The 12267-nt window shown below is 42.3% G+C and overlaps 1 protein-coding gene across 2 annotated transcripts in view; it reads left to right on the top strand.

Moving 5' to 3' along the window:
• CLVS1 (clavesin 1) overlaps positions 1–12267 on the top strand; it is a 140224-nt gene that overhangs the window by 103564 nt on the left and 24393 nt on the right. For both annotated transcript variants that reach the window (XM_084619358.1, XM_084619359.1), the window contains exon 4: positions 11393–11503. In XM_084619358.1, the coding sequence (XP_084475484.1) occupies positions 11393–11503 (111 nt within the window). The remainder of the gene's footprint in view (positions 1–11392; positions 11504–12267) is intronic.

Raw genomic sequence — 12267 nt, 5'->3', positions numbered from 1 at the left:
TGGCTAGATTTACCTCGCTGCACCTTCTCTGTGAGTGACTGCAGTGTGACCTAGAGGAATGAGTCCCCTAGCAGGGGAAGGGGGGGAAGCAAATGAGTACAAAACCAATCTGGTCTATTTCTTGTTTTGATCCACTCCATCTATCTTTTACATCTTTGGCTGGCAGCAGACAGTGCAGAAGGACTGCATGCCATCCACATCTCATGGCTGCTCGGCAGAAGATGGTACAGTACGACTGCTAGCAATCCATATTGCCTGCCTGCTCACCATAAGACGGTTCAATAGGACTGACTGCAGGACTAAAGAGAATGACCTGGTCAAGTCACTCCAAATTTAGTCCCTGCACCCATGTCTGTCCAGGCGCTCCCAGCCGATGTGGCCAGGAGCACCTCGGACATGACGATGACGGCTACCAGTCGTATTGTACCGTCTGTTGCCAGAAGGCAATGGGTTGCTGCTACTGTGTAGCAATGCCGTACCGTGTCTGCCAGCACCCAGGAGACATAGGGTGACGGTTACCTGAGCAGGCTCCATGCTTGCCATGCTATGGCGTCTGCACAGGTAACTCAGGAAAAAAGGCGCGAAACGATTGTCTGCCCTTGCTTTCACGGAGGGAGGGAGGGAGGGAGGGAATGGGGGCCTGACGATATGTACCCAGAACCACCCTCGACAATGTTTTAGCCCCATCAGGCATTGGGATCTCAACCCAGAATTCCAATGGGCAGCGGAGACTGCGGGAACTGTGGGATAGCTATCCATAGTGCAACGCTCCGGAAGTCGCCTCTAGCCTCGGTACTGTGGAAGCACTCCACCGAGTTAATGCACTTAATGCACTTAGAGCATTTTCTGTGGGGACACACACACTCGAATATATAAAACCGATTTCTAAAAAAACGACTTCTATAAATTCGACCTTATTCTGTAGTGTAGACATACCCTATGTTATTATCTAAATCATTGATGAAGATATTGGACAGAACTGGACCCAGAACTGATCCCTGAGGGACCCCACTCGATATGCCATTCCAGCTTGATTGTGAACCACTGATGATTACTCTCTGGGAACCGTTTTCTAATTGGTTATGCACCAACCTTACAGTAGCTTCATCTAGGTTGTATTTCCCTAGTTTGTTTATGTGAAAGTCATGTGAGACAGTAACAAAAGCCTTACTAAAGTCAAGATATACCACATCTACTGCCTCCCCCTTTCAACAGTTGTTACCCTGTGAAAGAAAGCTATCAGATTGGTTTGACATGATTTGTCCTTGACAAATCCATGCTGTTACTTATCCCCTTATCATCTTCTAGGGTTTGCAAGGCTGCGAAAGAGCTGGAGGGTTTGAAGAAGTGGTCTCTGTCCAGGCAGATCATGGGGCTCCAGGAAGAGAGGATTTTGAAGGGGAGAGTCTTTGCCTAGGGACACCAGGGTGATCCTTGCCCTGGCAAATCCAAATTCACTGAACACTACCCACTACCCCCACCTGCAGGGCTGCACAGCTGCTGCTGCCACTGTTGTCTCATTGCCCTCCTGGACCTGGAAGACTCTCAGCTGCCTATTCATGGGTAGTGGGTGAACCACGGGCTCGGGAAGGCTAGCCCCCGGCACGGCCCACCCCTTCTGCCTAAGGCCCTGCCCCTCTAGCCCCCCTTCCCCTGCCGAAACCCAGAGCGCCCCTCCCCCCCCGAGCCATTTGGGTCTTGCGCAAAGTTTCAGTGACATTCCTATTTAGTCTGAACTAGTTTGCCCATTGTTATAAATAATGAAATCCTCTTTTCTCCATTGTCATATTTGTTACATAAAAGTGACGGATCACAGAACAAATCTTAGTCCAGCAATGATATTCCCGTTTTATACATGGCCACAACCATAAGCATGATGGGGAGTTTTGGTTTAAAGTTAATAGATCTCCGGAGATGAAAGGCAAGTGCCAGAAGACCTTCCCTAATAGCTTTTTGTTTGGTTGTCTTTATCCACTTTAACCAGTGCTATGGGCATTTGTCCTCTCTGTGACATTTTAATAGAAGTCATTCAGTGTCTACTTTTGTCATGTCTGAAATTCTTTCAGACGAGAATAGATGAGCAGATGCTGCAAGGCCAATGTGAAGGAAATACAGAATAAAAGTGCTATACTAGTGGTGTAGATTTCTTCAACAATATGGCTCAGGGGAACAATGCATGTTTAAGGAGACTGACTCTACAGAGGTGTTTCCCTTTTAAAGCAGCTTTTGCTTTTACAGTTCCTGATGTATGAGAAATTAACTGGTGTACTTTATCCACTTTACCCCTGGCTGTTTGCATGCACTCATGTGTCTCCCTTCACTTCCCTTTTAAATATGGTCAAAGTGACCCAGTGTTTTCTTCTCTGCCCCCCAGAAACACAGTGCCCCCATTCTTTGGGCTATTGATTTGATATCATAACTGATCTATTACCTTCAGGTCAGGCTGCAAAGCTCTTCTGTTTTCACAGGCTTTCTGTAGGGTAGGAAATAGCTAGGAAGGGAGACTTTTAGTCTGGATAGTTTGGGGTAAGTTGTAAATGTTGTGTATTGGTCCAATTGATATTGTATGTATTTTGCATTACATTTTTTCAAATGTGCCTATAGTCCAGTGATAGCCACATTTTGAATACCATCTAAATAAAGAAACATCAGTCCAAATCAGCTTCTTGCATTAATCACCAGTAAACCAGGATATTATAATGGCTAAGTGCAAACCATCAAATCTGTTCCCAGAGAGGAAAAAGAGCCTCCTATTTATTCACAATTAAAGCAGTTACTCCCTTAGCTCAAGTGGGAGAGGCTTATACTGGGTCAGTCCCCCTTGGGCTGTGGTATGTATATGTGGCCACCATTTGTTTCTTTAGAATACTGTGCTTACTCGAGCTAGGCAAAATTCTCTGAATTTAGAATTTTTGACTCAACTTTCCATCCAAAACTCAATTTTTTGCCACCTTCCTCTCTCCCTGAAAATTTTAATTAAAAAAAATCAGGTTTTTCAATTAGTGGTCACCATTAAAAGGTCAACATTTAGCCACAGTTGGCTCCCTTTTTTTGTCTGAAATACCCCACAGTTATTTTTCCAAATATAAGGAAATGACAGGGGTCTTCATTGTGACCACATGTTGACTTTTAATGATGGATACTGTGCTAACATTTTACTTTGAAAGGTTCTGTACCAGGACACAGGCCATCATGCTATATGTTGCTTCGTTGCAATACGAGAAAGGTACTGCTCTACTGTCAATGCCAGCCTTACCTCATGCCTCCCAGAAGCGACTTACAACAGACCGCAAAGGTAGAGGATCCTAATCCAGTCAGCGAGGAGGACAGGGTTCATGAAAGAAGGGAGAGGAAATTGGGAGCTGTTGCAGGAGCTAGTGTGGTGACAATAGTCAAAGAAATATTATTGACCTGGAACTCTGGCTCCGGGCATAGCTATAACAGCAACAACATAAAACCATGTGGACATCTTCAGGTAAAAAATCATTTAACCAACAGACAAAACTATTACAGCTTTTAATCATAAACATTGTCAGGGTCAAGTCAATGTCATCTCTCTTATCCCTGGCTCATCCCAGTTCAATCCAAGCCTGAAGTTCCACCTCCAACGAACCACCAGAGGGTAACACAAAGACAAACAGAATTAGCTTCGAGGCCTTGACTACTCTCCTAAGCTTATTGCTAAACCTGCTGTCATAGAGAGGCTTGGAAACATGGTTCCTCTTAGAAACCTGGCATCTATATAGTTCCTCTGCTGTTTTGAGGACTTCAGATGAATAACTGTAGCTAATAGTTCACAGTAGGTTTGGTAGCTCAGAGAGTTTTGTTAAGTTCTCTAGCCTATTTCTGATTACTCAGTATAGCAATAGCATATGCATTCATTCAGCAGACCTCTAGAACAGGATTCCATAGAGCACCCCAGGAGTTTTATGGCTTCAAGTTAAACCTTAAAGTACTTCCAGATCTGATGGTTTTTTGGTTGCCTCCTGTCAAGTTTCCTTCCCCACTCTGAACTCTAGGGTACAGATGTGCGGACCTGCATGAAAACCCCTTAAGCTTATTTTTACCAGCTTAGGTTAAAACTTCCCCAAGGTACAAACTATTTTACCTTTTGCCCTTGGACTTTATTGCTGCCACCACCAAGCATCTAACAGATATATAACAGGGAAAGAGCCCACTTGGAAACGTCTTTCCCCCCCAAAATCCTCCCAAACCCTACACCCCCTTTCCTGAGGAAGGCTTGATAAAAATCCTCACCAATTTGCACAGGTGAACCCAGACCCAAACCCTTGGATCTTAAGAACAATGAAAAAGCAATCAGGTTCTTAAAAGAAGAATTTTAATTGAAGAAAAAAATAAAAGAATCACCTCTGTAAAATCAGGATGGTAAATACCTTACAGGGTAATCAGATTCAAAACATAGAGAATCCCTCTAGGCAAAACCTTAAGTTACAAAAAGACACAAAAACAGGAATATACATCCCATTCAGCACAGCTATTTTATCAGCCATTTAAACAAAACAGAATCTAATGCATATCTAACTAGATTACTTACTAAATTCTAAGACTCCATTCCTTTTCTGTTCCTGGCAAAAGCCTCACACAGTCAGAGAGAACCTTTGTTTCTCCCCCCCAACTTTGAAAGTATCTTGTCTCCTCATTGGTCATTTTGGTCAAGTGCCAGCGAGGTTATCCTAGCTTCTTAACCCTTTACAGGTGAAAGAGTTTTTCCTCTGGCCAGGAGGGATTTAAAGGTGTTTACCCTTCCCTTTATATTTATGACATCTCCCCACTACCCCAACATGTAATTTCAAAATTTGTATACTCCGCAGGGTTCAGAGGTATAATCAAATAATCTTGCAGACTTCTTCACTGGCAACTTTATCCCCCCTACCCCACCCCCTTTAAAAGAACAGGGAAGCTACATTTAAAAAAAAAACAATGAAAACATGTTAATGTAAGTTAATGTAAGTTTACACCCACAGATGCTAAGAAATTCAAAGTTATAGTTTGACACCCACCATAACTTAGTCACAGTGAGCACACACCTATATGACATATAACAAAGAGGATACAAAACTGCCGGTATTGTAGTACAAAATGCAGATGAGCAATGCGTCCCGGTAACTTTTGAGTTCCTCACTTCAATTTTGTAAAATCACAACCACACTGTTGAGGGTTTTTTTGTATTTAATTGGACTGCATGTTATTTTGGAGAGAGGACATGTATGCATGCAACACCTCTGCCAGGATTCCAAAGTGAAGACATGACAGTTACTCAAGCTAGAAGTCATACCAGAGGCTGATTTGGGCTGAAAGTTAGTCTGCGGTGGGGGAACCCAGAATAACAATTTTTAGCATGCTTTTTGGAGTTTTGGATATTTTTAAAATTCTTAAATGGTTCTGAGCTGCTTCAGCAGAGGAAGAGGAGGAGGAAAAAGTGAAAGAATTCCCCCTGCAGCCCCAAGGTTACCTTAAAAGCTATTTGGTTAGACCATGTGATATGACAGTGTGATTCTATCACAAATTAAAATTTACTAAACAAATCTGTGTTCTTTACCCTAATTCATTGGTACCATCTGCCAAGATTCACAAACAGATGCTTTGTGGGCCCTCATTAATTTGCACTAATGACTGGGAGACCTATTGTGAATTACTGAATTTTGTGAATTAGTCAGTATGGCAGGAGAACAAACAAACACAAAAAAAAACCCTGGGATAGTGCATCCCAATGTTCACTTTATACTTCAGTTTTCAATATGATAATATTTCAACATATACTAGTGTATGTACTCATGTACTGTCATAAATATAAAGGGAAGGGTAAACCCCTTTGAAATCCCTCCTGGCCAGGGGAAAGCTCCTCTCACCTGTAAAGGGTTAAGAAGCTAAAGGAACCTCGCTGGCACCTGACCAAAATGACCAATGAGGAGACAAGATACTTTCAAAAGCTGGGAGGAGGGAGAGAAACAAAGGGTCTGTGTGTCTGTCTATATGCTGGTCTTTACCGGGGGTAGACCAGGAATGGAGTCTTAGAACTTTTAGTAAGTAATCTAGCTAGGTATGTGTTAGATTATGATTTCTTTAAATGGCTGAGAAAAGAATTGTGCTGAATAGAATAACTATTTCTGTCTGTGTATCTTTTTTGTAACTTAAGGTTTTGCCTAGAGGGGTTCTCTATGTTTTTTAATCTAAATTACCCTGCAAGATATCTACCATCCTGATTTTACAGGGGGGATTTCTTTATTTCTATTTACTTCTATTTTTATTAAAAGTCTTCTTGTAAGAAAACTGAATGCTTTTTCATTGTTCTCAGATCCAAGGATTTGGGTCTGTGGTCACCTATGCAAATTGGTGAGGCTTTTTATCCAACATTTCCCAGGAAAGAGGGGGTGCAAGTGTTGAGAGGATTGTTCATTGTTCTTAAGATCCAAGGGTCTGGGTCTGTAGTCACCTAGGCAAATTGGTGAGGCTTTTTACCAAACCTTGTCCAGGAAGTGGGGTGCAAGGTTTTGGGAAGTATTTTGGGGGGAAAGATGCGTCCAAACAGCTCTTCCCCAGTAACCAGTATTAGTTTGGTGGTGGTAGCGGCCAGTCCAAGGACAACGGGTGGAATATTTTGTACCTTGGGGAAGTTTTGACCTAAGCTGGTAAAGATAAGCTTAGGAGGTTTTTCATGCAGGTCCCCACATCTGTACCCTAGAGTTCAGAGTGGGGGAGGAACCTTGACATGTATGCTACCAAAAAAAGGCAAAATCTTATTTGACTAAGATTTAGCTACAGCCCTTTGTTATTAAATCCTTCTTAGAAGAGAGGACTTCTGGTGAGAATCATTAGGCTTTTTGATTAGCCACGGGAAAATTAATGAGTTCTTACAGTGTCTTTTTAAAATTGAATTTAGTGCAGGGAGAAGCTGTGAGATTGAACAGGAAACCTGCTAACTATCCACCAAACAGCAAAAGCCTGGGCCGTACCAGTACAAGCCTCTCCAGCACCCTGAGTCTGAGGAACTGTGCTGGCGGGGGTAGGAAAACAGTCAGCCCCCATGCTCATTCAATGGGTAGACAAGCATAAATATTCACCTCAGCTGGCTAACACAACCTGCCCTGTTTACATGAGAGCTTCAAAATGTGTTGAAGCATGTTAGCCAACATGTTTTAAAATACACCTTTTAGCCTAACCTACATATAGCCATAGGCCACTGCAGAGGCATCAGACAGCAATAAGTTTCAGTTCCTTTCACCACCAAACTAGGCTAGTTTTGGACCTGGGACCTAGAGCTGAAAGTCTCCTTACACCACTATGGCACTAGTCACAGTACTTCTCTGTGGAGAAACTGTTACTGAACTATTAATACCATCTGTGGAAGCCCTAAACCATTATAGGGAACGATCAAATGTACTGAGAAGCAAGAAGCTTTCCTTTTTGTGCTCAATGTAGAAAAAAATTACCTAATCTAAACACTTTTGTTCGCGAACAAAACCCTCCCCAAATGTAGGCAAAACTGTGTTCAAATAGAAGAGGCTGTGCATTTATTTGCATTGATGAGGGGATTTTTACACAGATTGCACTGGACTTTTGAAGGAGATATGATTTTGCTTTTTGATTGCAAATGGTTGTACACATGCACTGTCATTAGTGATGTGTTTGAGTCACAAAATTCAGAACTGGAATGTGATTTCAATCTGAACTTTCCCAAATTTGGAAGTTTGTTTGGATTTTGTATGCTGGTTCTGATCATTGGTGGTTGAGTTCGGAAGGTTTGGATCCAGTGTTCCACCTCAGACCCATTTCTAACTTTTATATTCAGATTAACTTCCCTCGCTAATATCCTTTGGTGTCAGAAGTTTTTATTTAATGTTAGAAGATCATCTTGATTTTTAGCCGTCAGCACAAAAGAATGAAGAAAGAACAGTAGAAGGTTTCTGCTGCGTGTTCACATGGCTAAATAAATAAATAAAAGAACACGGTGATGGAGGGAGTGGGAGGAAGTGGTGAAAAAGTGTCTCTCACTCAACTCATAGATATTCCTCCCAAGTTATTTAACATACCATTATGTGCTTGACAGTTTTCAGTCCCAGACTGCTGTGCATTGCAGTGCACAGGTGGCACATAAAACTGAGAGAGGGAAAGAACTGATTTCAGAGTAGCAGCCATGTTAGTCTGTATTCGCAAAAAGAAAAGGAGTACTTGGGGCACCTCCTCCCTTCTGATCTCTGAACTAGGAGAGTCTTGTCTTTACAATCTGAAAGGAAAAGGTATATTGAGATGGATGTGGACTTCACAGTTTTCTTGAAAGTTCCACTCTGGCACTTCAGTGTTTATTTCTGTTACTAGCTTCTTTGGAGAAAAAAAGCACTAGAAAGAGAGAGAGAGAGAGAAACACAGTCAAACAAAAAAGAGGAATTCTGTAACAGAAAGTCTTTTCTACAGCACCAGTTAAGTCAATACTAGAAACAAAAAGTTTCCTACAATCTGTGTATGATGCTGTCATATACGAGCCCCATGGAGTGAGATAAGGACATAGATAGCTAGTCTGAGAAATCCGCAGATGTCACAGTTTCATCACCAGTACAGAAACTGAAAGACTCCTACTGATTTCAAATGGCTTTGGATCCGGTCATTAATGTATTTCCAGATTTATTTGCAAGATGCAGTCCCTGCTCCCAGAAAACTCAATGACAAAATTATCATTGATATCAATGGGAAGGTTTAGGCCCAACTTTTGTAAGAAAGACTCAGCTAGAGAAAAGACTAAGTATCTGTTTCCCAGCATGGATTCAAATAAAATGTACTCAAGACAGACCCCCTCCCCCCCAAAAAAAAATCTTCTCATTATAAAATGCACGTTCCCAAGGAATCACAAAGGCACAAGAAAGACAAAGAATTCCTAAAAGCACAAGCTCTCCAACAGAAAATCAACTTTAGTTACTTTCATCTTGCCTCAGAGAAATCAGCAGAGAGCCCAGGCGCGATCAGGGAGAGATCTCACACATCTTAGTGCAACTAGCTAAAAACAATACAAAACACTTCTTGAGACGTCAGTCTTTTTTTCAAATATATTTCTGCTATGATAGGTGTCTATGTAAAAATAGTACACTGGCGTTCCAGAGCTGTCTCTCAGCAATATCCATATTGAATGTACAGAGTTGAAAAGAAAAATGATGTGTCTTTCTAACTGATAGCCCTACAAACCCAGGCTGGGATCTGAAAGTCAAGCTGGGCTTTTTCCTGTTCATAAAGGAAACTTAAGTTTTTCCATAAAAACTCTGCAGGATGCTGTAGGAAGCTTCCCTCTGTACCCGTTGGGGAATCCTATTGCCTTTTGTGGTTTCCATCAGTAATTAAGGCATACATTGTTTAAATGTGAATGTATTTAAACAATGTGGTTGCATGGGTGGCTTCACTATTGTACTTAGTATATCCCATTGTACACAAGCCAGAATGACTGACCTCCAGGGCTGTGTTGCACTGATAGTAGTAAAACTTACTTTCCTCACTAAATTGTATGTATAGGGGCCAAGTGGAGGTATGCCAATATACACCACTGACCACCTGGCCCATATAATTCTGTATGCACATAGAAAGTAGATTTACTTTGGGAGAAGGTGCCATTAGGGCTGGTCACAATATTCTGAAGTGAAATGTTTTCTCATTGGCAAATGGAGCTCAGTTGAAATTGAAATTTGCCATGGGAAAAGAGCAATAGCAGGTCATTTGAACCCAACCATTTTGTTTTGGGTCAACATTAATCTCAGTGTCTGCTACCATGAGCTACCATGGTGATTTATGGGAGTTGTAGTTCCAGGTCCCTAATTCCTCTATGCTCCCTTGCTTCCTGACCATACTACATCTCTTATGTTGCACTCCAGTCTTTCCCTGTGGCTGAGCTACTGGGAGAGACAGTCTGCAGCTCTGCTACAGAGACCAAGAGTGACCCAGAACTACAGCTCCCATGAGGCACTGTGGTGGCTCAGGCAGACACAGAGACTAATGTCATTCTCAATGGAAATTTTTCAGAAATTGTCATTCTGTGAAATGTTTCTATATTTTGACTTTTCATCCCAAATTGGGACAAAAGCAAATATCAATATATGGGAATTTCCCATGGGATGGAAATGCCATTTTCCAATCAGCTTCAGGTGCTCTTTTTACATCATCCTTGTATAGAGCAGAAATCCACTTTTGGCTTTGCTGAAAGTTCATATATTTCCATTTTTTTCCAGGTGCATCTACTTTAAGGGCCATATCCTCACTGGTGTTAATCATCATAGCTCTATTGAGGTCAATGCGACCACACTAATTTATAGTTGCTGAGGAGCTGGTCCTAAAATTCTTACTGAATGCTATAGCCATAATGGAAATAATAATTGCCTCCCTTTGGAGCTGGTGACGAGCAAAATGTATCAACAGCAAACGTATCTTCTTAGTTATTTACAAAGAGGCCCGAGTTCCTGTCAGAAAGCAGCCAATTTGCTTCTCTCTGTGGGTGTCATCAGCACATATATGCAGCAGCCGTTGCACTGTTTCCAAAAGTGAAAGGAGCCTAGCCTGTTCCCTGATAGACCCTGACATTTGCATGATGTGAATGTAGATATAAAATATCATTTACAGTGTACCTTTAAAGAAACTTCAGTAGCCTATTTATTATGTGTACCACATTGCAGTAGCATCCTCTTGCACCTAAGCAAACACCTCTGTTAGACTACTCTACCTGAATGTTAATGCTTGGATATTTGTACTAAACCTTAGCAGCAAGCACTTGGTGGTGTCAGTTTCCATGGAGCTGTCACATGCTCTGTCTCTCTCTCTCTGTCAATACCTTCACACATCAGCATTTCTCACCCGCCCTGCTCCCCATAATGTGCTGCTCACTCACCCAGAAAGTTCAGCTATTGTAATGATGATTTAAGGGGGAATGGGATGGGGGAGGGGGCAAGGGTGGCAGAAAGGGTGAAAAAATGAGCTGTGTGTTGGAACGTAAGTGGAATTTGCAGTTCAGCTACATAACACAATAAGGAGTTAAAATTAGTCCCCCCAAGGGATTTTCAGGAAACAAGCTGTGTTCATCACCCCTGCTGCATTTCCCTTCTCGGCAAGCTGCAGTGTGCTGGAGTGGAGTCAGAAGAAATTTGGGCAGAGATCTTGATATCTGCTTTCTTTAAGCACTAGAAACCAAGGTGTAACTGCACGGAGGGAAATGGGATAGTGGCTCCTTAAAACAGTGCATGTGTTTCTGCACTACCCATCCCCCCACCACAAGCGGACTGCTGATTAAATGGTGTATCAGATACACCATTATGCAAACTTGTTCCTCTGACTTTAGTCCTGCTGGCTGCCTGACTAATTTGGTGCATCTGTTAATTGCCTTCCCTTTCTTTCTTCTTTACAGGACAGCTTTCCTGCTCGTTTTGGGGGAGTCCATTTTGTCAACCAGCCCTGGTACATTCATGCCCTGTACACGCTGATCAAACCGTTCCTCAAAGACAAGACAAGGAAAAGGGTAATTAGAGGGGGAGAAAACCTGTGAAGCTTCAGACCCAGAATGGCTTGCATAACTCTCTTTCTTTGCTTTATTCTTTTTTCTCTGGGTTTTTGTTTGGTTTTTTTTGGAATGGGCCTCTGAGAACTGCAGCTATGACTGAAGCCTCAGCTGGAGTTTGGAATTAGCCTCGATTTAATCAATAATTCAGCAGAAGTAGGTTATTTTCAGAATTCAAGTCAGGGCCCAGAGAACCTTTGATTACTTACAAAGAACAGGCGCTATCCTATTATACAGTGGATAAGGCATGCCTATGGACGGAGCCTATGAGCTATGATAGTGGAGGACAGGCACAGTCTCCCATTGAAGCCACCCATATGAAAAAGCTCCCATAGAGCTAGACCTCTGCCCAGTGAGATACCATCAGCTCCAAGGAACTTGCCAGTTTTGCTTCTTCAGCAGGTTGCCTTTCTTAACTCCCACTGGTGTCTACAAAAACTTCCACTTCTCTACATCAGCTCACACAGCAGGAAGAGAGGCAGGTCTTTGCTGAAGAGATGTACCTGGATTAGTGGACCTCACTGTCCTTGTCCACTTTTATCCTAAAGTCCATAGTCACGAGAATGGATCTCAGAAAGGCACCAAAATATGGCCTGGGCTCCATCTGAGGAGTATTGAACAGACTGAGGAGTCCTTCCGTGTGAAAACATGTCTGCATTAAAGAGTGGAAGGATAATTGGAGCTGGGCAGTGTTCAAATAAAACCATAAATTACTAGAAGCTTTG

The sequence above is a fragment of the Lepidochelys olivacea genome, assembly GCF_965140295.1.
Source record: "Lepidochelys olivacea isolate rLepOli2 genome assembly, chromosome: 2".
Lineage (NCBI taxonomy): Eukaryota > Metazoa > Chordata > Testudines > Cheloniidae > Lepidochelys > Lepidochelys olivacea.
The sequence above is the reverse complement of the archived record's forward strand: the minus strand, read 5'-3'. Positions and strand labels throughout refer to the sequence as shown.